The following is a 27,086-nucleotide window of genomic DNA, read 5'->3' on the forward strand; positions in this document are numbered from 1 at the left end:
GCGGCTCTCTACAATAGCCCTCTAAAACTAAGGCTGACTAATAATATAAGTCTGCTTGTTAATAAAATATTTGCTTATTGAATGTTTACATATGATAGTTGTTTTAGGACTTGTTTTCATTAATTCCTAGTCATAATGCAGTAGAGGGTACCTGATCCTTACTCACGTAAAACGTTTTTGGTATTGCCATTAAATTTAAAGTGCCTTTTTAAAGAGCATGTTTCCAGGGACTGGAGAGATGGCTCAGTGGTTAAGAGCACTGACTGCTCTTCCAAAGGTCCTGAGTTCAATTCCCAGGACCCACATGGCAACTAACATCTGTCTGTAACTCCAAGATCTGACACCCTCACACAGACATGCATATGGGTAGAACACCAATGCACATAAAATAAAAGTAAATAAATTACTTTAGAAAAGAGCATGTTTCCAAACTGTTTGAGGTTATTTCACAGTATAGACTGAAGTTGGGACAGTAAAATCTGGGGCACGTGAGGGGTGGGGGGAGACAGGGGGGACAGGGGGCGGGGAATGGCACGTATTAATACAGAAAATCTAATGACCTTACCAATAGTTCCCATCATTTTAGTGTTTCCTATCTGCAGACGCAGTTCCAGAATCATCTGTGCTAGCCTGGGCCTTCCAAGAAACACACAAGATGAAATTAAACATGCAAGGAACGTATTAGGAGACATGTTTGTTCAGAGCAGGAAGGGAGCGAGCAAGGCTGTGAGAGCCTTCAAAACGCAGTGGAAATGTGATGCCGTGTGAAGGAGACAGGGAAGGAAGACAGGTGTGGACAAGGAAGCACGTTAGATGGAAATACGATTTTGTTCTGCAAGACCACTGGGAGACCATGAACTGATGTTGCCCTTTGGAAGAGCCAGCCCTTGACGCTCAGGAAGGGGTCTGCCGTAGGCTGCCTGCTGCCCTAAGCTGCTGGCTGAGAGAGTCCGAAGGCAGCCTTCCTGTCTTCAAGTTGAAAGGGAAGATGATTTCACAGTGTGGCACTTGTGGCTCATAATCCGACACGATGAAAGCATTCTCGTGGCCGCCACACCCCAGTCTCCAGGTCCACAGTGAAAGAATTGAAACTGAGATCCTGTGGGCTGCTGCATTGCTTCCCTGGGAGGAGGGGGCGGTGAGGGGAAATCCACACCTACCAGAGGTCAGGAGGTTGGGGCGAGAGCGCTGTGGGAGAAATGCAGGTGTTTTTGTAAACACGAAAGAAAAAGGCCTCGTATTCATAGCATTCTTACTCAGTTGAGGAGAGACAAATGAGTGTTCTCACTGTATCAGATAGTGGAGAAAATTAGAGAGGGGTGCTGGGGAGGCTGGGCTGCAGTTACTAGAGGGTGAGTCAGAGAAAGCCTTCCTGAAGCCACAGGGGTGAAAGCTGAGGGAGGTGCAGATGCTGTGAACTCTGAGAGGTCCAGGCAGAGGTGCAGTGAGTGTGGAGGCTGCTTTGGAGGTCCAGTGTGTAGCCCCGGGACACCATGTCTGCAGCCCATTCTCAGTCATCCTGAAAATAACCTTTATGCATACAGAGTGACAAAGGAGGAAGAAAGAGAGGACGATGAAGCCAACTGTAAACTCCGTGCTCTGAGTCAAGGCTGGCAAGTCCCTGGCCGCCTTCCTGCACCTGCCCTGTAACGTGGACATAACCATCTTCCTGCCCCTACCCCTGGTCAAAACAAATATAAAAGCCAGAAGAAATGACCTGCATGCATGCATATGGGATTATGGCAATTGAAATTTGGCCTTTGATTAGCAATGGGAAGGTCTCCGAGTGTGGGATCGGTAGAAGACAAAGCGGAGGGGGGCTGGCGTTGCAGCTCGGTGGGGAAGCATTTGCTGAGCCTGTGTCAGGCCCTGGGTTCAGTCGCCAGTACTGCCGGAGATTGGACAGTGAGAACTGAGGCCAGGAAGAAGTTAGTTCAAAATTCCTTTGCTGAGTTGTGTTTGGGGGCGACATCCTGAGAGGAAGAGCATCTAAGAGCCCTCACAACACTGCTTTCAGGATGAGGGAAGTTGAAGTATGTTTGCATCCCGGTGCTAGTGAACTGCAGAGCGGGGGAGGGAGGGAGGGAGGGAGGGAGGGAGGGAGGACTGATGGCCAGCAAGACAGTAGACCCAATGGCACCAAACTCTCGGACAGAGCGGCAATGAGCCCAGAGCCCAAAGAGCGCATGGTCCTGGCGCCTTTGTTTGTTTAGGTGTGTGTGGATGGAAGTTGTCAGTGTCTTCTAGCCAAAGGCCTTTAAATGTATGTATAGCTCAACAAGTCAGGCCATGTCTTATTCTTGTGAAGGAGTATGTATACTGCAGGGAAATATGGGGTGTCTTAATAAGTTAGTACTCTCTGAGCTAAGCTCAGAATGCTTACCTTGCATGCATGAGGGTTTGATCCCCAGACTCCATAGACAAATTTTAAGAGGTGAATAACTAGACCTCTTGCGAGATGTGGATCTGGTTAGGTGAACTTGCAGGAGCACCGAAGTTGAGGTTCACTCAGGATTAGAGGGTGTCAGAAAGGGGAGACATTTCTAGGACAGCTAATCTAAATAAGCTCTCCGCCAAGAATTAGCACTTGACCATCCTGGCCAGGAGAGGGAGGGGGATGATCGTTTTTTTTTTGTGGTCTCAGCAATCAGAGCCTGTGTGTCTAACTAGGTACAGACAAGGTTTACAGAGAGCTCCTGTTTGTATCTGGCTCCATCCTGATCAGCATGGCCTTGCCTGGGGTTGATGTCCTATGTAGTGACAGAACACAAGCCTAGTTGAGTTCCAAGCAGTGGGAAAGATGGCGAGAGAGCTCCAGGGCGCCCTCTTCTGGTCGTTCTCGTCCTCTGTGAGCGGGAAGCCAGGCGTCTCTCTGCACAGCATGAGGGTGCAGAGAGATCTGAGAGAAGGGTATCCCAGGGACATGCCAGACAACAGCCAGGGTTTCTTGAAGTTGGTGATTCTGACCAACTGACAATGACAGGTTCTGTAGTCACGCTTTGCTGCACTGGCCAGAGATTATGTCCGGAGAGTCCGCCTTAAAGGGGACTGAGGTTCCAGGAGACTATGATGGGGGAGGTTTGAATCTTGCCATTGCCGTCTCAGATACTTGACACCACTATGCCTCCGTTTTTGCATCTGTAAGTAGGGAAATATCGACATCCTCTAAGTGTTATGCAGTTTAATGAGTTATTTTGCCAGATACCAAAACAGTGCTGGCTTGGGTAAACATCAGTGGTCGCTACTGATTGCAACACGCACCTCCCCCATCACGTCAGCACGCTTCTCTGAAAGTGCTGGCATGGAGTTCGGGGCTCCTTTACCATTGCAAAGAATCTAAATTAGGAGATACAAAGAGTAGGACATGGGACAGAAGAAAATAAAGGGCAGAGATGAGGAGCAAAGTCGTGTTCTACGTGTGCAGTTAAGTCTGACAAATCCCCGAGGGGTCAAGTATTTGGGAGGAGAGGAGAGGAGGGACTCTCAATAATAGCAAGCTTTAAAGGGACTCTGCACACTCTTTAAAAACAAGGCCACTCAGTTGTGTAGCTTGGTCTACGTGTACGACTCCTAGCAACCGGAGCAGGGGCTGTGCCTAATGCTTTGGCTGGTTTGGGGAACCTATTCCTCACACTGGGCTGCCTTGCCCAGCCTTTATAACACAATGGGAGGAGCTTAGTCCTGCCTGCAGGACTAACTTCATGTGCTATGCTTTGTTGATACCCATGGGAAGCCTTCCCTTTTCTGAAATAGGGGAGGAGTGGATGGGGAAGGGTGGGGGGAGGAAATGGGAGGAGAGGAGGGAGGGGAAACTGTGGTTGGGATGTAAAATAAACAAATTTAATTAGTAAAAAAACGAGGTCACCAACCATTTACGCTTAAGAAAAATTTTACTAAGAAAATATAAGAACACATCTCATTACAAGTAATAATAAACCACAAAAAAGGGAAAAATATTTCCCATAATCATCAAGTTTCTGTACCAGTCTCAGGACACAGCATGATAAACTCTCCATTAGGGAATCGCCATAAGACTAGTCATCCCATTCCTTTACCTTAACACAAAGGTGAGAAAAGCTGAGCGATGACATGCAATGTGTGGTTTCTCCAAGTCAGCAACTGATGCCAGTGACATTACTGAAGGGGATACAACAACATCAAGTGGAAAAATACAGTTTTACCTCCTGCCGATTTTAAAGCTTATTAGGTAAAGTATAATAAAAAACACTGGGTAGAAATTTTATCAAATGCTTAGCGAACATGGCTCTCCAGAAATTCCTTATTCCACACATGTGCCACCTTCGTTGAAGTTGTGTGTGCACATAATACAATAAACGTCACTTAGAGAATGTTCCGGATGCACACTGACAGGAGCAGGTTCACAAAGTGAATGCCCAGAGAGTGTCACTGACACTCATGTGCAGGAAAGTGACAGCAGCTGGTGGCTCTGTGAATATTACCAAATCTAGAGCTGTTAGTGAACTAGCTATTGAGAATCTTTGGTATAACCTATCAAATCCAAAACAAAACAAAACAAAAAACCCCTCAATAGACACACCCAATACTTAACAAATAAGGGGTTTGTAGGGTATTTGAATTATTAAGTAGGAACAAAGGGAAAAAAAATCACATGAACTGGTAAAATGCATTCAAGAGGACTCAAAACTAATCTTGTACAAATAGGTGAAGAACTTCACTCAGATAAAATTGGCTGCAGTGGCTGGCCCTTGGTTGACAGGGGTCTGAGCTGAGCCCCAGCTTGTCTGCTCACCAATGAGCTCTTCAACTTCCCTAGGACTCTGTCCTTGTGTGTAATACAGGGTCGGAAACAGTGCTCCAGTGTAAATGTGCAAGATGCTTTGAACACCTGACACGGAGCAGGCACAGCCACACGGGTTAGTCTGTCATGACTCGCCAACGGCATATGAAATGCATTGGTGACAACCCAATGACCACATGAAAGCAATGCTTTTCTGGAAGTACACAGAAAAGGGAAAACACTGTTTCTAGAATGTCTGTAGACCATTCCGGCATGAGGGGAACTAAGTCACAAGTGTAAGGCTTGACTATGTTACAATGGCCCTGCCCCCAAAACAGAAATAAAAAAAGCCCAGTAAAAGCAAACAAAGGCCCTGAAAATCAAGGAATATAAGCCAGCAGATGTCTGGGAGTCTAAGACTTACAGGATATTAAGTGTAGGAACAATGTCTAAAGTAGTAAAATTGCACATACATTTTTATGGGGCAGAAAAAAATTAGAATTCATTTATTGGAGAAATATTACTTAGGCAAAGATACACTTACTTAGGTGCTAGCCTGGGCCTTCCTGAAAGCACACATGGTAAAATTAAACATGAAAGTAACACAGACCAACTATTTAGGCCATTTCCTTTTTCTCTCTGAGGGACACAATTTTCTTTAAGAAATTGCTTTAAAAACCTAAGCCATACTTTAAGTCCCAGTAGATTAGAGAGTTCCCCAAGGCATAGGTCCTCCTTTGGACCGGTCTTGAAATTTGAAAGAAAAAACATAAACCAGGCACTCTTTCTTCTAGCACATGACTTCAGATGAGGTGGTTTTCTATGGCTGAATTATCTTGAATATTTGATGTATTTAGTGTGTATCGCTAGCTCATCTTTAGAGGTTTGGGGTTTGTGAGGCAGGGTCTCAGGGCACCTAGGCTGGCTTGACCTCTGTTGTTGAGGGTGGCCTTTAACTCCCGATCCTTCTGCTCCTACTTCCCATGTGCTGGGATTAGAGGCTCACAGCACCTCTGGCTAGTCATGTACAAAGTGCAAATCACACTGGTTGGTAACAGACACGTCCAGGTGTGCAGTCAGCAACATGTCTGCACTGGAGTACATCTTGACTGGAAGCAGGCTGCTGCTGTTCCCTGCAGGATTCTGGAAATGGAATCCCAGTAAGGAGCTGAGATGTGGACTAGGGTTGGTTCTGTGTAGGTGAACTCCAGAACACTGACAAGAAAGGCCCCAAACAAAAAGCTACAGGGACATCTGTACTTTCCCCAAAGGCAAGGCTCTTTGTGGCGTCACCATCCCCTGTGGGAGCAATGACGAATGTTCCGCTCTGCACTCCTTAGGACGTCAGTCCGAATCCATCAGTAACTTTGTAAAAATCTCTTTTCCAGAAGCCAGGAATTTAGAGAAAAGTCAAGGACCAGCAAGTCCTCCCACAGAGAATGAAGAACACCACCCCACAAACAGCCATTGAACAGCTGCTGTTCCACAAATACAAACTGGTCTCTAGATTCTCTGAGCTTAATAAAGTAATACAGATTATGTTTTTAGAAAAAAAAATATATCTAAAGCTTCCTTATTAACCTCCAAAAATGCCCTGTATCAACTAAGGAAACTAGATGCAGGCCATTCCATATAAGATAATTTCTGTGGACCCTTTTCATAAATGTTGAAGCATACAGCGTCTGAGCACTAAATGTAAAAGTGTGTGCAATGTAAAACTGCCCAGTCGGTTCTCTCCAAACACATGGGCACCACCAGTGAGGTCATTAGAAATCTGAGATCTCAACAACCAAACAGTAAGCCAAAACAAAAGTACACACCCAGACGAAAAAAGCATGAGTCTGTTTTGTATTAAGACAACTACTCCTATGCATGGGGACTGCCCTAGCGTGTTGACATACTCCATTTTTCGTCTTTGTTGTTGAGGAAGCAGAGACGGAGAGAATGAGCATCAAGTGGGTAGGGCATGGGGAAGATCGGGGAGGATTTGGGAGGAGGAGAAATAGGATCAAAATATAGTGTATGAAAATTCAATAAAAAATAAGAAAAACATGCAAGGTTTTGAACCTCATCCTGAAACAGCACCAGCAGCACCGGCGGCACGGGACCAACCATCCAGATCACCCGATGTCCCTCATGACAGCAGTGACTGTGAGAACACTCTGAAGGTGCCCATCAGAACCCTGGGGGTTCCGATAAAAATACCTGCCAGGGCTCCCCATTTAGGCATCTGAAGGCGGGGAGGAGAGATGATGTCCATTTAAAAGGTTCACAGTGATTCTGAAGCAAACTTCTAGTTAAGAAGCCACTCTTGGGGGGGGGGGGGGGCTGGAGACATGGCTCAGAGGTCAAGAACACTGACTGTTCTTCCAGAAGTCCTGAGTTCAATTCCCAGCAGCCACATGGTGGCTCACAACCATCTGTAATGAGATCTGATGCCCTCTTCTGGTGTGCAGGCAAAACATGCAGACAGAACACTGTATACATAATAAATAAATTAACAAAGGGTCCTCACTGTACCTGAAGTACATCAGGAAATTTGGATCCATATTCAAAACCCTCATCAAAAAGGATATAGTATTTAAAAGAAGAAGAAGAAGAAGAAGAAGAAGAAGAAGAAGAAGAAGAAGAAGAAGAAGAAGAAGAAAGAAGAAGAAGAAGAAGAAGCCGCCGCCGCCGCCGCCGCCGCCGCCACTCCTGGAAACCAGCTTAAGGAAACATGGAGAGAAAGAAAACAGGGACCCTTTCCTACTGATGGCTGGAAGCTCGTCTACTCCACTGAGTAAAAGCTCGTTACCACTCTTTCAAATAATTACCTTCCTGCTTGGCAAAATTACCCATGGAAGGCCCAAATATTTCTCCCCCTCAATATGATGCCACCATGGCCTCACACTCTTAGATTAAAAAACATCTAAATTAACATCCAATAATTGATATTTATAAGCAGGCTGTAGTTCATTTTGCCATATTCTCCTTAAAAATGACTGCTGTGAATTGTACTAGACATTTAATAAGCAACATCTTAGTAAGACTACTTTAATTCAGCGTATGTCCTCACCTTCAGTAAACTAAGCAAAAAGCTGGCAATTTGTATACATGCAATGTTCAAAATTAAGATTTCACATACATAATGTTAACAAGAACAAAAAAAAAATAAACCCTTTTCATGATTTTTGTTACAATTATTTATGGTGTGTGTGTGTGTGTGTGTCAGAGGACAACTTCTGGAAGTTGGTTTTTTTTTTGGTTTCGAGACAGGGTTTCTCTGTGTAGCTTTGCGCCTTTCCTGGAACTCACTTTGGAGACCAGGCTGGCCTCGAACTCACCGAGATCCGCCTGCCTCTGCCTCCCGAGTGCTGGGATTAAAGGCATTTGCCACCACTGCTTTCTTTCTACCACGTAAGTCCCAGGATTGAATTTAAGTGTCAAGACTTGGGGACAAGGGCCTTAACCACTGAACCATCTTGCTTTCATTTTGTGGGATTTTTCTAGACAGGATGATACTAAGTAGTCCTGTCTGGCTTTGAACTTGAGGTCCTCCTGCCTCAGTGCTGGACCCACGCCTGTATAATCTTTCATCTTTAGATGAATAAAACTATGATTTACTTATTTTACTAAACAGACTTCTGACTACTCATATATTAACCACCATATCTACCCATACTTAAAATGGCAATGCCATTTCATTTGGGGGTGGTCCAGTGGGGTCTGGTGCACACTAACCAGTCTTAGTATCAGAATTTCAACCTCTTTAAGCAGGGAGCTGGAAAGGTGGCCCTTTTCACCTACAGAGTATAAAGTACATACTGTGATATATACCTATGAATTGCTTTGTACTGCATCCATTCCAGGATGAGCATTTTTAAGTTCTGTCCCTGAGCAGGGCATGGTAGACCATAACTATGGTCTCAGTACTTGGAAGCAAGCCAGGGACACATAATAAGTTCCAGGCCAGCTTGCTGGTCTCAAAACAAAAACAAGCTTTGTCCCTCAAAGCACTGAGATAGGCAAATGTCCTACACTGCTATTTCTCAAAACACTGCAGAGAGTTCCTTCAGAATCCCCAACATGTGACTCATGAACACTGACGTCTTCATACAGTGCTTAACATCTTCCTGGGATAAAAACGGCATTTCCTGCCAGGTGTAGTGGTGCACACCTTTAATCCTACTCAGGAGGCAGAGGCAGGTAGACCTCTGAGTTCAAGGCCAGCCTGGTCAACAGAGTGAGTTCCAGGACAGCCAGGGCTACATAGTGAGACCCTGCCCTGAGAAAACAAAAGAAGGCATTTCCTGGTCTAATTCTACTTTCTTTATATCCACTGTGCTTGGAAACCTATTATCCATTCTCAGCAGAGAAAGATGTCACTACCAAGATTCAAAGGAATGTGTCATAGGAGAATCTCTAACTACCACAAAATAAAGAACACGGGGGACAGAAGAAAAGGCACAGACTGTGGTTAAGTCCTTTGGATATGATTTCCAAATCACTTGACAGTCGTCCTAAGATGTTAGGTAGATGACACTCCCTCAACTAGCATTGAAGACAATGAAACTGTGTTTTCATAATCAACACACCTAAGTTTCTGTTTGGTCAATAAGATAATGTGGCTGAAACAGTTAAATGTAAGGTATGACTTTTATTAGACAAAAGTGTTTTTTTTTTTTTTGTACACTGCTGCAAATAACTGCTCAGCCTCTCCAAAGGCAGTGGTGGCTCCTCCCACTTCTATAATGTTATAGTTAGCCATGACTGAGTTCCAGGAAACTGGGAATTTTTTTTTCATATTTCCCCATACCTGTCTACTACAAAAGGATTTCAGAGCATGAGAGTAAAATGAAGCATATATAAAAGAAGTTTTAGCTGCTGACAATCTTTCTTTGGAGTTAGGTTAAATTTTGGTTTCTTCTCAACATTTTGTATTCATATCCACAGCCCTTGAGGTACTGAGTGGAAGTGAAAGATACATTCATGTAACAGCAAAAATACCGTGGCAGGCTCAAACCGGAGCACACGGGGCGACCTCCATCAGAAAGAACTAAAGCATCCGTAGTACTGGACTGTGGGCGCGGTGGGCATTAATAGTATATTCAACATATCTGTTCCCAAAGAGATTCACAGAAGGAAAAAAAAAAAAAAAAAAAAGCAAAGCAGTGTGGAGGAATAACACACAGATGACACTGCAACTCTGAGAATGTTATCTTTTTGTCTAAAAATAGTGGTTCCCCGCAGCATGGAGCGTCTTAATGGGAAAGCGTCTATTCTGATATCTGAGGAGGCTTCAATGAAGACTCTGGCCAATCATACACATCCGGCAGCAGGGAAACATAATCACTCCGCCATATTCTCTCTTTAATGTATTTGGCCTTGTCTTCAGGTTCTGGGTATCGGAAAGCCATTTTATTAGCATACAGGTATTCTGCAACCTGGAAAATAAACAGCATTACTGTGTTTAGGCTCCGAGTGTTAACCTATCAGAGAACTAAAATAGCATTACAACACACAGACGCAAATATAGAAAAATGGCACATTTCTTTCTCCAAAATATAAAATAGTATTACTTTGACTAATTTCAAATTATTTTAAAATTATGCAAAATTTGAAAGATAAAATAAAAATGATCTGTCACCTCATGACAACTTGGATATGTTCTGCTCACCTTTCTTGATGTAGAAAAGAAATATAGTATTTCTCTAAATTCAACAAATAAATTGAAATTCTAACAGGTTCATCTACATGCAAGTGATGTATGTACCAGTCACCATTCCCACAGCCCTGCTGAAAGGTTGTGCTGTTTAGGCAACTCTACTTCCTAATCAGGACTGCCCCAAAGAGCAAAATGCAATCTTAAACATGTATGCACCCCCCAGCCCCCCAAAAAAATTAGAACCGACAAAGGAACAGACACATCCAGAAACCTGGCTGCAGTGAGCCACTCTCTTGAAGTTCGTAAGGCCGATTCAACCCTTCCACGGCTGCTACTGCCTTCAGAGTGAATCCTGATCTGTACCATGTTCTTTTGTGAACCTTTGTGTATGCAAGTTCTCCTGTTTGAAACTTCCTGTTCCTGGTTCTAGACAGTTGCTCCTTCCTACATATGAGATACTGCTGGGATACACAAACAGTGCTTAGCTCCTAGGCGATCCAGATGGCACCCAGATGTTCATACCAGTGCTGATCACAGTCCTCAGACTAGGAGCATCAGCATCATCTGGGAACTTGGAAATGCAAATCCTGGGCTTCACCCCAAATCTCTAACTGCCTCTTATGACCAAAGCCTGGTCCTATGGCCCAGGACTCTGTCAACAAGCAGTCCAGGCAATTCTGATGCTTCTGCCCATTTGTGATATGATGTTTAGTGGGTTAAACACCTGTTCCTCTCAAACTCTAAACTCTTATATATTTTTTCATTTTTTAAATTATCAGCTCGATACAGTACAAATTCTTATCCTAATTAAATTCTTACATTTTTAGTGCCATCCTCTTAAAGGAAAAAAATGTTCACTTTTGATTAAAATGTAAAACTGCAGAAAAAAAATGAATTCTATCACAAGAGTTGAATAAACTAAAGGTTCTTAAAATTCCTAGGCCTATCCGCTGAGATAAGAATATAAAATAACAAAGCCCAGGCAGGTGGTGGCACACACCTTTAATCCCAGCACTCGGGAGGCAGAGGCAGGTGGATCTCTGTGAGTTCGAGGACAGTCTGAACTACAGACTGAGTTCCAGGAAAGGTGCAAAGTTACAGAGAAACCCTGTCTCAAAAAAACAAAACAAAACAAAAAACAACAAAAAAGAATATAAGATAACAAAGAAACTTAATATTCTGGGCCGAAGAAATGGTTCAGTGGTTAGAACCACTTGATGCTCTGGGAAGGAGGGGGGGGTGGTTGGGGGGGGCGGTGGGAGGGGAGGGTTCAGTTCCCAGCACCCCATATGGTGAATCACAACTGCCTGCAATTCCAGTTCCAGGAGATCTGATACCCTCTTCTGGCCTTCCTGGGCACCATCACCATGTGGTATACTTAACATACATGTAGACAAAACACTTATACAATAAAATAAAAATAATCTCAATAAAAAGAGAAAGGAAAAAACCTCTGATAAAGGAGGGACAGGATTCTTCAAGGGAAGACGGGGCACTGCTCACAGCGCAGGTAACAACAGGCAGCTAAAACTTGTGAGCATGAGCTTGTGCCTTAATCTGTGAGGCCCAGCAACAGAGCAGTTCACGTTGGCATTTCCCCCTCGGACATGCTGACAAGTGGCTAAAAGTAAGCCATCAGATAAGAGCCCCAGTTGGTCATGCAGGCATGCAGGGGTGACTGGAGACAGCAAGCTGGTGAACACACAATAGCCCTGTCCTGGTGATGCACAACGCTCCACCGCCGCCGGCCACTGTGTTACGAGGAGGTGGTCAGGGGTTGCAGGCTCTTGTGGCTACAAAGACATGCATAATTTCCTGAGCTTTTTCTCTTCAAAAGGAAAGCTAAACTCTGAAGCAAGCAGATTCCCACCCTTTCCCGGGCTAGAGGTGCAACAAGCCTAGGTTCACAATCCTACAGTAACGTAGAGCAGGTCTCCTTCACTGGATCATTTGGACATAGCCTGGGCAACATCACTCCCTTCTTAAACAAAACCATCAGAACATGTATCACATAAAATTTCCTTCTAGCCGGGCAATGGTGGTGGCGGCGCACGCCTGTAATCCCAGCACTCGGGAGGCAGAGGCAGGTGGATCTCCGTGAGTTTGAGGCCAGCCTGGTCTACAGAGTTAGTCCAGGACAGGCTCCAAAGCTACAGAGAAACCCTGTCTTGAAAAACCAAAAAATACCCAAAAAACAAAACCAAACAAACCAAAAAAAAAAAAAAAAAAAAAATCCTTCTAAATATTAGGAACTTATTTCTAATGCATTTGTATTTCTAGGACAAGAAAATGTCATTAGAGTTTATGTAAGATGGCACAAATTACTTACTTTAATAGCTATGTTAACAGAAACTTCCTGAATATTAGCAAGTGACGGGTAAAGCCTCCCTTGGGCTAACTCTTCATCTGTCAATTGACTTGTCAGGGCCTGAAAGGAAACCAGCATCATACTTTTGTTTAAACAGAAGAATCTAGTAAAATGAAGAAAGCATTGGAGAAACAAAAAATTATGGACAGCAGAATTTTTATTTCTTACATTAAACCAATATAGAAATTAAAACTGCTCCTCAAGGCTGGGCATTGTGGGACACACCTTTAATCTTAGCACCCAGAAGCAGAAGCAGGTGAACCTGTGAGTGTGAGTTTGAGGACAGCCTTGTCTACACTGTGACAGTACATGATGAGAGCCTGTCTAAAAAAATAAAATCAAAAAGCCCCACCAAGCCAGGTGGTGGTGGTGCACACCTTTAATCCCAGCACTCGGGAGGCAGAGCCAGGCAGATCTCTGTGAGTTCGAGGCCAGCCTCGGCTACCAAGTGAGTTCCAGGAAAGGTGCAAAGCTACACAGAGAAACCCTGTCTCAAAAAACCAAAAACTACCCAAAAAACAAAACCAAACAAACAAAAAAAAAAAGCCCCCACCAAAACACATCAGAACCAAAACAACACTGTTCACTGTTCAGCAATAAATAAATAACCAAATGACATGTTCTGCTTCACACAAGAAAATACACATCAGCACTAGTTAATGTGACTTCTTCCGAATTCCTACTGAAAGTGTGGGGTTCCATTAAGAATATGGAAGGAGTTATATTTTAACGTCATTGTCACCGTCTATGCTGTCATAGTATTACCTTCAAATGACAGATTACATGAGACCCAGGGTAGGGCATGAGTGCTCTGTCACCTTCATATACACACACGAGACATAGGTACAAGTGCTAGAATTATGAACTGATTCACAACTTATAATCAGGTGTCTCAAAAAAGTTATAATTTTAAAAATTGACATAATACAAAAGTAGACAAAAAGAAATGAATTGCTAACTTCCTTTTCATTCATAAGGATAGTTAACCCACTCTGTTTTTAAGATCAATTCACCTCTATAATCCATACTTTATACAATCAGCAATATTTAAAACATTACCTTTGCAGCTTCCAAGAAAACACTGTCACTGATGTGCCGGGTTTGACAGAGAATAACAGCTAAAGCCACACCTAGAATACACATTACACAGCTTATTTATTTCATAAGGGCACTTTTCAAATTTTAGAAGGCTGAATTCCACAACTGAGAAAACGAAATACACGGTAATTAACTCCCAGCCCCAGAGAAAGCAAAACCAAACCAAAGTGAAAGCGAACGATCTTGTCAATGTCTGCTTCTCATTCATTAACAAAATCGTTTTAGAAGTGGCTTTCTCAACTGTTTTACACTTATAAACACAGTGAGTACTCGGGGGTTTGTGTCAGGCCTGCTTCAACTCCCAGTGCCAAAGAACAAGAGCAAGGTAGACAGAAACAGACACACCCGGGGAGGGAGGGTGGGGGTGGGGTGCAGACAGACAGACAGACACAGACAGACACAGACAGACACAGACAGACACAGACAGACAGACAGACAGATAGACAGACACACACACACGCACACGCACACGCATTGACTAACCTCTAAGGAAACAGAACAAAGCAGGCTCAAGCCATTTGAGTCTCTGATACTTTCTTTCAATTTTGAGCTTTAGAGACCTGATTCCTCCTGGTTAAACACAAGCACCCTGCCCTCTTGCTGTTTCCCAGCTTCTCTCTCTTCCCAATATGGACAAAAACAGAATTGTTTACAGTACGGCTTTCTAAGCGCTGTTCAGTCCAGGCCGTGTTAATGCTGTGCTGGGGCCATATCTGGGGCCATATCCCCTTCCGTATACGTTTTTTTTCCCCAAGTTTACCGTTCTGTTTCCCCCTTCACTGTGATCTTTACTAATTAACATTATTTCATCTCGGAACTTGTCTTTAATTGCCTGACCTTTTGTATTTTGGTGCCCTGTGTGTTTTCTGGCACAAACCTTTGCAGCAGCAGCTTGCTTTGCTCAGCTGCTTCTTCCCCCATCACTTAGGGTCTGTGTTTCTCTGAGTCCATTTACTAAACTCCCTTTCCTGGCCTTTTGTTACCCTCTTTTTCTAGCAGGACAGATTTTCCCGCAGTGTTTTGAGAATAGCTGATGGGAAATACATCTTTTAATTTTTGAAACGCTGCAATTCTGAAAACATGTGCTCACCTATTTCCACTCTTCTGGGCTTAGAATGTACGTTTAGGAATAGCTCTGTATCTCCTAGCTTCCAGCTTTGGGCACTGTCTTTTCATCTCTGGAAGCATGGAGATCTTTGATTCTGATTTTATGACTGTGTCTTGGGTATGGTCTCAAACCCACTGTGTCTGGAACTCTGTGGTGAGCCCCCTCTGAATGCATGCTTTTCCACTCGGGGAAATGTTTGTCTTTGATGTCACCCCCCCCACCTCCACCACTTGCTCACCCCCCCTTTTGTCCTGAATTTTCTATTTTTCTGAACTTGTACCTCTGGAGCTGACACCTAACTTTATTCATTTGCTATCTCCTGTCCCAAACTCTATTTTTAAGTGGCTCCCTTAACTTTTTTTATTATAATGTTCTGCTATCAACTTTATTTTCAAGAATTTGTTATTTTCTAATTTGAAATCCTATCTTGTTTTGAAATACAGTGTCTCTATAAGGATATTTATAGTTCTTTCAAAAACGTTTCCCACAGATTTGCTTTCTTCCAACATGTCCGTTTTTGTTTAAACACTGCTTTGGTCCCTTATGATATCAACCATTTTTAATTTTTTATGAGAGACTTTTTTTACATGACAGTGCTGAAGAGCAGCCGGGGCTCTTAGCTGCCGACCATGTCTCCAGCCCCAAAGTTTAACACCCCCTCTCCCCCTTTCCTCTGTTAGTGGGCTATCTCACATTAATGCAGACACTTAAGTGCTGAAGGCTACAGCTAGTGTTTGGTCTTATATTTGTCTTGCCCAATCTATGATTCCTCCCCCCTCTTTTTTTAATTATTGCATTTTATCCCTCAATATTCCCTGACTGGAAATGTTTCTAGTATTCTAGTGATCATCCTCAAGTTTATAGCATGTATCCTCACCAAAAATTTCCATTAGTTTAAATTTTATCTTCCTGCCATTCAAGGCAAATCCCTCCTAACAGGTCAAGTCTATTTAACAGAGAATGCATTGTTGTGCATTTTGTCTCGATACATTTTTTTTTGAAATACTGCATCACTGTTTTGCTGTCTACACAAGTGTGTTTTAACTGCACATCTACAACTTGATTTGCTCTCCATTCCCTCCTACATCCCTGAGCTTCTGGGACGGTTTTCCATTGGCCCAGGGAACAAGACTTCCTGTCCTTTCATTTCATATAAACATGCAGGCAGTGAGTTCTCGGTATTTCTGAAATGTCTCCATTTTGCCCCGATTCTCATGCGATACTGTCACTGTGTAATGAATTCTAGTTGGCCAGTATTTCTGAGAAGCGACAAGCACTCACATTGCCTCTAGGCCCGCAGCCGGCCTGCAGCGATACTGAGAAATCAGATGTGGCTCCCACAGCTGCACCAGCTGCTGTCAAGACTTCTCTTTCTTGGGACTTTCTGAAGCCTCACAGTGAGGGTCTTAGACAGGGACTTCCTGTCTCCCCCACAGAGGTTTTCCCTAGCTACACTGGAAGGCATTCCTGGCCATGCAGCCCACAAGGCTGCCTATGCTTCATTCCCACTCTCCCTGTCTTCCAGGATTTAACAATGACCATTAAAGGTCTATTTCTCCCTTGCTTCTCCATATGTTCCCTTTAGACTGTTTCATTTATAGTTTCTTCTGCAGTGCCCTCCAGTCACCTGCTCTGGTCTACTCTTCACCCACCCATTAGATTATTGCTGTTACTCAATTCTAGAAGTTAATGCTTTTGACTAGCGTCCAGAAGCTTTGTTTTTATTGCTATAATCATGTTTGTGTTATGGCACTTGTCTTCTCTATAGACCAGAACATGTCTTCTTGTCCTGTGGCATCTGCTGGTGTTGTCAGGAGTTTGCACGGCTCCTTTTCCTTCCAAACAAGAGTTGCATTCGTATGTTTCTTTAGAAAAACAACCTGGGGACTGGTGTGTTTTCAGAGACTTCTGATTGCTTTTGCCAGGCACTGGCTGTCCAGAGCAAAGGCTGGATTTTTCCAGACCAGCCACAGCTATAAACCACAATCCACTCCCAGGGGCAGTCCTGTAGGGTTTCGGTCCAGTGTAGGTGGCCATTCATAAGGGGAGGAGTCATACCTGGACAATTGTCAACACTGTCCTTCCTCTAGTGTTGCGGGGTACTTAATTATACTGCGAACCCAAGTTTGCATCAGCATTAATTAAATAAAATTAACCTTGGGTCAAGAGGCTGTGTTAGCAACTAGTTGACAGGAAGTAATCGTAGAGCACCAGAGAGACACAGGAAGTAGCAGGGAGGGATTTGAAGTGGTACAGCCTTTTCTGGTTTGGTGAAGCAGAAGCACAGGTCTTTTGGAGACACCAGCAAGGAGAAAGGGTTAGCTGGTTGCTACTCATCCTCTCTGAGCTCCCAGGTTCTCACCCCAGCCTTTGAATCTCGAGACTTATTTATAAACAGAACCACAGAGATTTAGTGAAAGCTCCCTTTAGTGGCAGCAACAGAGCTGGTGCCCGCAGGAACAGAATTCGCGCTAGGCTGCTGCCAGAAAAGCAGGTCAGTAACTGCCGAGTTGCAATTGCTGGCTGAAATAGCTGTACATTTTGGCATTGCCACTGTGTTGAAGTTAAAACAACACTCAAGGACAAATACAACTTATCTCTTGGCTGTTTATTTCCTGATCAGTGAGTGTTTCTAGTGCTAAGGGGGGCTATAAACCTTGGACACTTTTCCAAGTTCTCTTTTCGTTGATCTTGACCCAGAATCCCATGTCTTATCAGTCAATATGCTATTTATTGGCTTCTTGCTGTGGATTATACTCATTGTTAATAAAAAACTGATTGGTCGATAGCAGGGCAAGAAGAGACTGGGCAAGACAGCCTGATACAGAGAGAATGATGGGAGGAGGAAGGACAGAGTCAAGAAAGTCAAGAGATGCTAACTGGCAACTGAGCAAGCAGGATGTGTAGAAAATGAGGTAACAAGCCATGAGCCACATGGCAAAGCATAGCTAGAAATATGGGCTAATTTAAATGTAAGAGTTAGCTAGTAACAAGACTGAGCTATTGACCAAGCATTTAAAATTAATATAAGCCTTTGTGGGGTAATTTGGAAGCAGCTGCTGGGATGAGAAAACTCTGCCTACAGCTTCTGATCTTTGAAGGCTGTCTATCTGTATGTCTTTTCCTTTTTAAGACTTACTTTTATTTTATGAGTATTTTGCCTGCATGTGTGAATGTATGTATGTGCATCATGTATGTGCCTGGTGCCCGCAGAGGCCAGAAGAGGGCATTGAATCCCATGGAACTGGAGTTACAGATGGTTGTATGATGCCATGTGGGTTCTGGGACTGAACCTAGGCTCTCTGCAAAAGCAGCAAGCACTTTCTCCGGGCCCTCTAATCTTTTCTAAATATGTATCATATTTCTCCTGCCCCAGCCTCCCAAGTACCACTCTATTGTTTGAGTTTTAAATTTCTTTTTATAAGACTTTGAGACAATCTCCCATTGGTGGGTCTGTTTTAACTTCCATCTTGTCTCTTCATAGGGCTAAGACCTGAGTTTGAGTCCCAGCACCCACCCAGCATATCTGACGCGTTCTTCTGACCTCCATGAGCACCAGGCACATATGTTGTATACATATACATGCAGGCAAGATACTCATACACATAAAAAAAAAAAACAAAAAACAAAAAACAAAACCTAATCTTTAAAAAAGCCAAATACAATTTTAAGAACTGCTTTGTCAAAATCAGCAAAATATTCTCTTCTTGGCTCTCAAATTTTTATGCTATAGAAATACTGCTGGGTAAAATAGGGCAATTTAAAACACTACCAAATGCTGGAAAGAAATCACTGATGGTAGAGGAGTGTCTTTACAGATGCTAGCTCTCAAGAGACAACCACAACAACATGAAGAGAAAGGGGCACTACAAAACAGAGGCACTAGATGGTCACAGGTTAAACAAACACCTTGTTGACACTGACAGTGGTAATAATGTGCCAGGCATTACTTACAACTGCCTGCTGCTAGCTCGTTAGGGAAGACCCAAGCGGGGAAGAAGAAACATGTGGCAAAGGAACTCATGCCAGGTCCCCGTTTTGCTCAATACAATCTTTCTAAATGGGCCGGGATGTTGCTCATTGGTAAAGCACTAGTCTATCTTGCATGAGCTTCTGGGTTCAATCCTTAGTATTGCAAAAAGTAAAAAAATAAAAAGGCAACTGAAGATCAACAGAAATTTATGGAAATAAACACAAAGAAAGAAAGATTTCCAATGACAGAGAAAAAAATCCTCAACTGTAAAAATAAAAAAAGAAATGAAAAATGTAAGTCTAGAATAAAGTATTGGGGATAAGAAACTGTTAAAGCCCATGAACTGATAAACATGCTGCTAAGCAACTACAGGCTTCTCTTACATCCAGATACCCAGGACAGCGGTCATGATGACAAAACGGAAGTGTCTGATTTCTATTCACTGTCTTAGCCAAAGGCCGAGAAGGGAGGGCCTACTCAGTTTTTAGATACATATTTAAGTTACTAGGAATGTATGATATCTTTAAAGAAACTTAGAAAATACACTAAAAGTACTGAAACCCAGAACAGACACAAGCTGAGTGAGTACCACAGAAGCCTCTCATGTTACAAGACATACAGAGGAGGGAAAAAATGAGATTTAGAAGTCAGTTACAAAACAGAGATTCAACCATGATCAAACACTAAGCTCCATGCAGAAGGAAGATGAAATGAAAGGAGGGAAATGGGAGGAAAAAGTAAATAAAAATTCACATGTAAACATTTCTTTTTACAGTGATGTTTCTCATCCACAGATGTGCAAGGCAAATGGGAATAATTGCACTCCCAGACACATCCCAGTGAAACCATCAATTGTAAGGGGAAACTGCAAATATTGTGAGAGAGAAAAACATTGTATTATGTAAATGAATGGAGCCTTTCCTGACTCCAGATTTCCCACTCCCACCACGGGCCTAACAGAAGTGTGCTGTGGATGTCATTCTGTATAAATAAAATGCTGATTGGCCAGTAGCCAGGCAGGAAGTATAGGCGGGACAAGGAGAGAGAAGAATTCTGGGAAGTGGAAGGCAAAGGCAGAGAGAATCGGCCAGCCGCCGCCATGACAAGATGTAAGGTACTGGTAAGCCACGAGCCACGTGGCAAAGTATAGATTAATAGAAATCGGCTGAATATAAGAGTAAGAGCTAGACAATGGTAGGCCTGAGCTAATGGCCAAGCAGTTTAAATAATATGAATGTCTTGTGTGTTTATTTTATAAGTGGGTTGTTGGACTAACAGGGCTTGGCGGGGGCTGGAGAGAAGCTCTCCTACTACAGAAGTGAATGAAGGAGAGGCCTGAGGACAATGACAGATCTCGCTCAAATAATCCAGTGAGAGGACAAAACAAAGATATGTGAGGCGAACGTGACAACCACTACACTACGGAAACTAGCTCAAAACAAAGATATGTGAGATTAGCAAACGAACAACATTTTCATAGGTTTTGTCTTTCTAGTGAGGTCTTACTATGCAGTCTGCGCTGGCCTTTACTTGCTGGGTGGCCCAGACAGGCCTCAAACTCATGATAATTCTCCTGCCTCAACTTCCAAGTGCTAGGATCATGAGCCTGTATGAACACACTTGCCTTCACATACTGTGGGAGCCCACAAAGGTTTCTTAGTTATAGTGAGCTTGCTTTACACAGCAGGGCTGCATTAGGGGATGGCTGGACCACGTGCATGGTTACCAGGTATCTGAGATAGTCTGCACTTTGTGTGTGTGTGTGTGTGTGTGTGTGTGTGTGTGTGTGTATGTGTGTGTGTGTGTGTCTTTTGTTCCATCCCCTGACGTTCCTTTAAAAACCCTTTGGCAGAGATCGTCAGGGCCCAATGGATTAGGATCCAGCCCTCCTGAGGCTATCCTGTGTTTCTGTCTCTCTCTCCAGCTATCTTTCTATCTAATTTTTCCTGCTGTTGCTGCTCAAGTACCTGGGGGAAAGTAGGGTGGGGGGATGGCCCCCCACAACATACTCTTTATAAATCCATTTTGGCTTTTTCAAGATAGGGTTTCTCTGTGTAGCTTTATGTCTTTCCTGTTTTAAAGGCTAATTCAAATATATATTCTAAGCCAGGTGGTGGTGCACACGCCCTTAATCCCAGCACTCTGGAGGCCAGGAAGAGCTCTGAGATGGAGGCCGGTCTGGTCTACAGATGTCCAAGGACAGCCAAGGCTACACACAGAAACCCTGTCTCAAAAAACTAGAACAAAACAAAAAGCTATATTCTAGAAACACGGGATAGAGTGGGACAGCACCCCTGTGCAGAAGAGGAGGTCTGAGATGGAAAGGGGCATCATGCTTGACACTTGCAGAAAAACAGAGCGACAGCAAGTTCTAGAGTTAACAAATCAGTCTAGTTGGTGAATACTAATTATGTAATCACGATTGTTTTATAATAATGGTTTGAATACTCAGAGTCAATCCTGACAAAGCATGGAAATTAACAAAACACCACACACTTGCTGAAAAACTCTCCACAGTGTAGAGACTAACCAACACTGAAGGGAGTAAGATAAAAGCTAAACATGCGAATTTTTTCCTCCTTCATTGGCAAGCTGACAATAATCTCTGGAGAGACAGCTCAGTGGTTCAGAGGGCTTGTTGTACAAGCATGACGACCTGAGTTTGGATCCCAGTTCCCATATAAAAAGACAGCATTGTCTTTCATGTGCTTATAACCACAGCACTGGTTAGCAGGCATGGAGACAGGAATGCTGGGGTTTGCTGTCTGCTGGTCTTGCTGAAAGAACATGAACTCCAGGTTCAGAAGAGACCACACCTCAAAGGAATAAGGCAGAGAGAGCAGTAAAGGACACCAATGTCGGCCTCTGCACGCACGCGTGCATGTGTGTACACACACACACACACACACACACACACACACACAAATGTAAACTTTTAACAGAACACTTTGCTGTAAGGTAAAGGTAACGACTCAGGAGAACATGCAAGACACCCCAGGTGGGCAGCAGGAGCGGCAAGCACTGGAAGGGATGTATGCTGCTGTACTGCTGATGGCCCACAGCAGGAAGTTCACACCTACAGACATTTGAGAAGAACCACACCAGAGGGACACGCCTGTGGACTGTATCCACCAGGAAAAGGGCAAAACCCGAAAGCAGTTACATCAGAGAGTGAAGAAAAGTACCACCAGAGCTGAAAAACCCAACCTTCTGTTCCTCTGTATTTTCATGACACGTTCTACATTATCTCTATAATAAAGTCTAACAGTGTGAACAGATCTTCAAAGGAAACAGCAAATTAGAGTTACTGAATTCCTTGTTTCCCTGTAGATATCACACTCCTGTAAATACTATTGGTAATGTCAACTTTAAATTAGAAAGAATTCTATAAAATTAAAAAAAATATATTATTTTATGTGTCTGGATATTTTGTCTTTTTATGTCTCTGCTCTTTTTTCACGCAGTGCTGGCAAAAGCCAGGCAAGGCCACCAGAGAACCTGGACCTGGAGTTACAAACAATGTTGGGAGCCTCCATGGGGGTGCTGGGAACCGAACCAGGGTTCTCTGGAAGAGCAGCTGGTGCTTGTAGCCAGCACCCTGAAACATTTTTTTATGCAATTAATGACGGATCTCTAACATCAGTCATGATGGCATTTACCTGGAAAAATATACGCATTGTTTCCTTGGCCTGGGGTGAAGACTCGTCCATCATGGAGTTTCACTGGCTCAAACGGGCTGCCGCTGGCGAACAGACACCTGCCCTGTTAAGATGAAATCATCTCAATTTTTCTGGCCACTTATTCAGGGAAATTCATAAAAGAGTAAGTCTACGTACGGTTAAGTTAGACTACTAAATTACCTGGAAACAAGAAATGGTTTACTACAGAACATAGTCCTTTAATCTAAATTCTTTCATTAGAATAAAGCTTATTTTATGCACAGTACCTAGGCAAATGAAGTTGAAGAATATCCGCTTAACTCTTTAAACCCTAACACTCTACTTCCTTTATAAAACCAAAACTGGTTAATAAATAGCACCTCAAATAATAAAGACTGATATGGACCTCATAAATGAAGCAGGAAATAGGAAAATTAATTTCCTACCACTGACGGTCCATCTGTTCCACTAGCTCTGTGCTGGGCGTGCTATGCGCTGCTCAGTTCATTCACCTTTCCTGAAAGCCCCGTTTGCTCATTACCACCTTCCACTCACTGATTAAAAGAACCAACAGGTACAGCAAAACTAAGGGTAGGGCATTTTCAAGGATACCGTGTCCAAAATTTGTAGCAGTTAAATTTGAATCCAAATTTTTATAAATCTAAATCCAATGTTTTTTCCTATTATACCATGATATCCCCTCCCCCAAGTTTAAAATATGGGCGTCGGATATAATTACTATTACAGAACAAGCTTGCCATTCTGCCTTGTTAAGGCACATATTTTTTCTTTATCCAATTTCAGTACTATGTCTACTGTAGTGGATAGGCATCCCAGCATTGGCCTGGAAGTTCCAACCCCCACTGAGGCTTCGGTAATGGGTCCACCCACAAGGCGGGGCAGAGGAGGGAAGCAGAAGACGAAAGTACGGGAAACTCACTCTCTTGGTTCCGGGGACGCCGGACGCGAGAGGTGGACCGAAGCAGAGTCTCCAGAGAACGCCGCCGCCGGACTAACCCTCTAACCTTGCCAGACTCTGCGACCTACCCCTCATGTTGTAAGAATTCCCCACAAAATAAACTTCCCCTTTTAACTACATGGAGTGGCCTTAATAATTCCACCAATAGTCTACAGAGACGTGATGCTAATGGAACTGTCTGTATTTCCAAAATAAACTGGACACCCTTATGATCAAAGGGGCTATACATTTAATTCATAAAAAATAGTCTACCTTATTACCTTGCCCCACCAAATTCAAAGAACAAAGGCACACAATAGCACTCCAACAGGGCAACCTATCTTGGAATGTTCAAGAATAGCTAATGTTAAGTCATGTTTAAATACCCAATTAAGTTAGATTAAAGAATGATTGACAGAAGCCAGGTGGTGGCGGTGCATGCAGAGGCAGGCAGATCTCTGTGAGTTCGAGGTTAGCCTGGTCTACAAAGCTAGTTCCAGGACAGCTAGGGCTGTTACACATAGAAACCCTGTCTTGAAAAACAAAAACAAAACAAAACAAGATTTACAGGAAACTAACTGAAATGGAAAGACAAACTGTCATTTAAACTAGAACATCCAGCAGTTGCCTCCATCTCTGGAGTGTTAGGGTTACAGGATGTATCACAACACCTGGTTTATGCAATATTGGGGGTCTAATAGTGGCTTTGTGCATGTTAGGTAAAACTACCAACTGAGCTATGTTCCTAAGCCCTAATACTAATAGTCTTTATAGTAATGTTGGACAATCTGAAAGAACTACGTTACATTGTGTTACTTTAGTAATTTCAATATAGTGCAAATTCAAAATTTCATTTCAAAATGATACGAAGTTTAGGTGTGGGAGCAAGCTAACTATGCTAATGGCTCAGATAAGTATCTCACATGTACAATTCCACATGCTAAGTAATTTCCACTTATGCTACAGTTATTACATGGTCCTCATGCAGAGCGTAACACGGTCAGATTTCATGACAGCAGCAGTCTCGTTTTGACTGGCTATTAAAACATGAAGACATTGTTCCAACGATTTCCTCCTGTCATCCCAATTGCTTAGGAGGCAGACAAGAAGATAACTAGTGTTCTATGGTAGCCCAGACAACACTGAAACCTCATCTCACAGCAGAAAAGGGAGTATTCTTCTCGCTGAGCAGCAGAGGGTGTTAGAGGAACAAGTAAATCATTTCTCCCCTAAAAAGAGGAACACTAAAAACGTAAGAGGCAAATACAAAACTTAACACCGTAGTTTTGTGTGACAGTGGGAAAGAATTTATATGAACTATGACTCAATGGTTCCATGCTTTTTATTCTGGGAAGAGAATCTCAAGTTTCTCACACTTGTGTGTGGTGTGTGCCCATTTACATGGTAAGGTAAACAAATGACTTGTGGTAGTTTGTTCTCTCCGTCCATGTGGGATACACAGACTGAACTCAGAACACTAGTCTTGGTGATAACTGCCTTCACCTGCTCAGCTATCTCTCTGGCCTAAAAGCTGCATCTTAAAACTGATTGATTAGTTTATCAAACTATTCTCTTTGGAGAATTTTGGTTCTTTCCAAAAATGTGTATTAAGTTCAACAATATTATTCAAAAATAAAATTCTCAAATATCTGAGCAGTCTTTTATTGATTTAGGACTTTGCAAAACACTATATATATGTACACACACATATATAATGTTATATGTTTCTTTATTTTGAAAATGTCAGAGCTGGTGATATATTAGATCTGAGCCTAGTATTTATTATGCAAGAGAATGGCTTAATTTGGGGGACAACAGTCATCAATTTTACCCAAAACTGATAGATAGGATAAGCAATCAAGCTAACAATAACACTTTATTTTGGTAAAAGCTTACAACTAAAGAGAATACATTTTCTTAAAAATGTAAAATTTTATGTGTACGGGTTTTGTCTTCATGTCTGTCTGCGTACCGTGTGTGACTGCTGTTTATGGAGGGCAGAAAAAAGGAGATCAATTTAAAAAACTCTTTTATGCTGATTTGTGGCTGATTTGAAAAGAAAGGATTTCAATCGGTATTATAGAATTAGTAATAGTCACAAAGATTTATTTTTCTGACAGAGTAGTGGCAGCGGCAGAAGCAGCTGAGAGAATAAACACTCTAACAACGAGAAAAAGGGAATGCTAAGTACATCTATCTGCAACATGAAACTACGACCGAACAAATTCTCTAAGTCCTGCTCTGGCCGTGACACTCCAGGCTGTTCTATGCTCATGTCCCCTCTGGTTACCATGGAGTGACTCTGAGAAGTACGTCCTACAGAGTTTTAAAAGCAGCAGAGAAGAACCACAGCAATCAGGGCTTGGTGGCAGGGGACTGAAGAAAGAAGTCTCTGAGACCCATTGTTTCCAGCATTCCAAGCGTTTCCCTTCAAGGTGACTGCTGATCTCCACAGCAGCCTGGGGCTGAGATCCTGAGCAGCTCTGGGGAGGCGCCGCCGGAAACACAGGCAAACAGCAGCTCAGGGAACACTTGGATAAAGGTTCTCAGTAAATACCTCGGGGCTGCCCAGCAGGAAGGAAGAAGCCGGGGAGGGATGGAAGCCTAGCCCTTACCTGACTGTGTGCCAAATGGACCCCTAGAGAGGTGAAGGCCCCAAGCCTCAAGTAACTGTTAAACCTGCCATCCACACTACCCACCATTCAGACAAACAAACAGCTAAGCTTACCAGAGAATTACAAACTAATGATTGTGTGTGTGTGTGTGTGTGTGTGTGTGTGTGTGTGTGTGTAATAGGGGGGTAATAAAAATGGATTTACAGAAAGGGAGATTTTGTTACAACCAGAAACTTTAACTATAATTTATGTATTCAGGAAATGAAATGAAAAGACAGAAAATTTCAACAGTGAGATGTGGCTGTGCAGTCCTCTAATCTGGGCACCTGGGAAGCTGGAGCAGGAGGACACTTAAGTTTCAACCTGAGCTACACAGTGAGAGTTTGCTTCAAAAACAACAACAACAACAACAACAACAAAACCCCAAACAAACAAACAAAAGAACAAACCCAAAATCCACAAAGGGAAAAGATTCAGTAGAAAGCTGAAAGATATGCCAGAGGACAAATAGGTATTAAAATGACAACGGAGGCAGTGAGATGAGGTGGCTCAGTGGGTGAATGTGAGGGCCGCCCGCCTGACTACTTCACTTTTATCCTCAGGACCCCCACGATAGTGAACACTGGCACTGGCTACCAAGTTGTCCTCTGACCAACACCCACATGGTGTGGCATGAGTCTGCCCACACGGATAAACACAAAATAGTATGTTTTTAAATTTTAGAGATGGTACAGTCCTGTTGATGACTTTGACCATTTATTTATTTGTTTACTGGAGTGTGTGTGTGTGCAAGTTTCTGCCAAGGCACCCAGGTGGAGGTCAGAGGACAACCTGTTGGGGCTCAGTTCCCTCCTTCTACCATGTGGATTCTGGGAACTGAACTCAGGTTGTCAGGGCCAGT

General features: G+C 43.1%; 1 protein-coding gene across 3 annotated transcripts in view; it reads right to left on the reverse strand.

Annotated features, from left to right (window-relative positions):
• Window positions 1-9,910: 9,910 nt before the first annotated feature.
• The window catches only part of Me2 (malic enzyme 2), a 47,191-nt gene continuing 30,015 nt past the window's right edge, over window positions 9,911-27,086 (reverse strand). For all 3 annotated transcript variants that reach the window (XM_036204400.1, XM_036204398.1, XM_036204399.1), the window contains 4 exons: window positions 22,613-22,715; window positions 13,834-13,904; window positions 12,736-12,834; window positions 9,911-10,185 (listed from right to left, as the gene is read on the reverse strand). In XM_036204400.1, coding sequence (XP_036060293.1) covers window positions 10,018-10,185; window positions 12,736-12,834; window positions 13,834-13,904; window positions 22,613-22,715 — 441 coding nt within the window. In that variant the 3' untranslated portion in view covers window positions 9,911-10,017. The remainder of the gene's footprint in view (window positions 10,186-12,735; window positions 12,835-13,833; window positions 13,905-22,612; window positions 22,716-27,086) is intronic.

Source organism: Onychomys torridus, chromosome 13 (assembly GCF_903995425.1).
Source record: "Onychomys torridus chromosome 13, mOncTor1.1, whole genome shotgun sequence".
NCBI classification, from domain to species: Eukaryota; Metazoa; Chordata; class Mammalia; order Rodentia; family Cricetidae; genus Onychomys; species Onychomys torridus.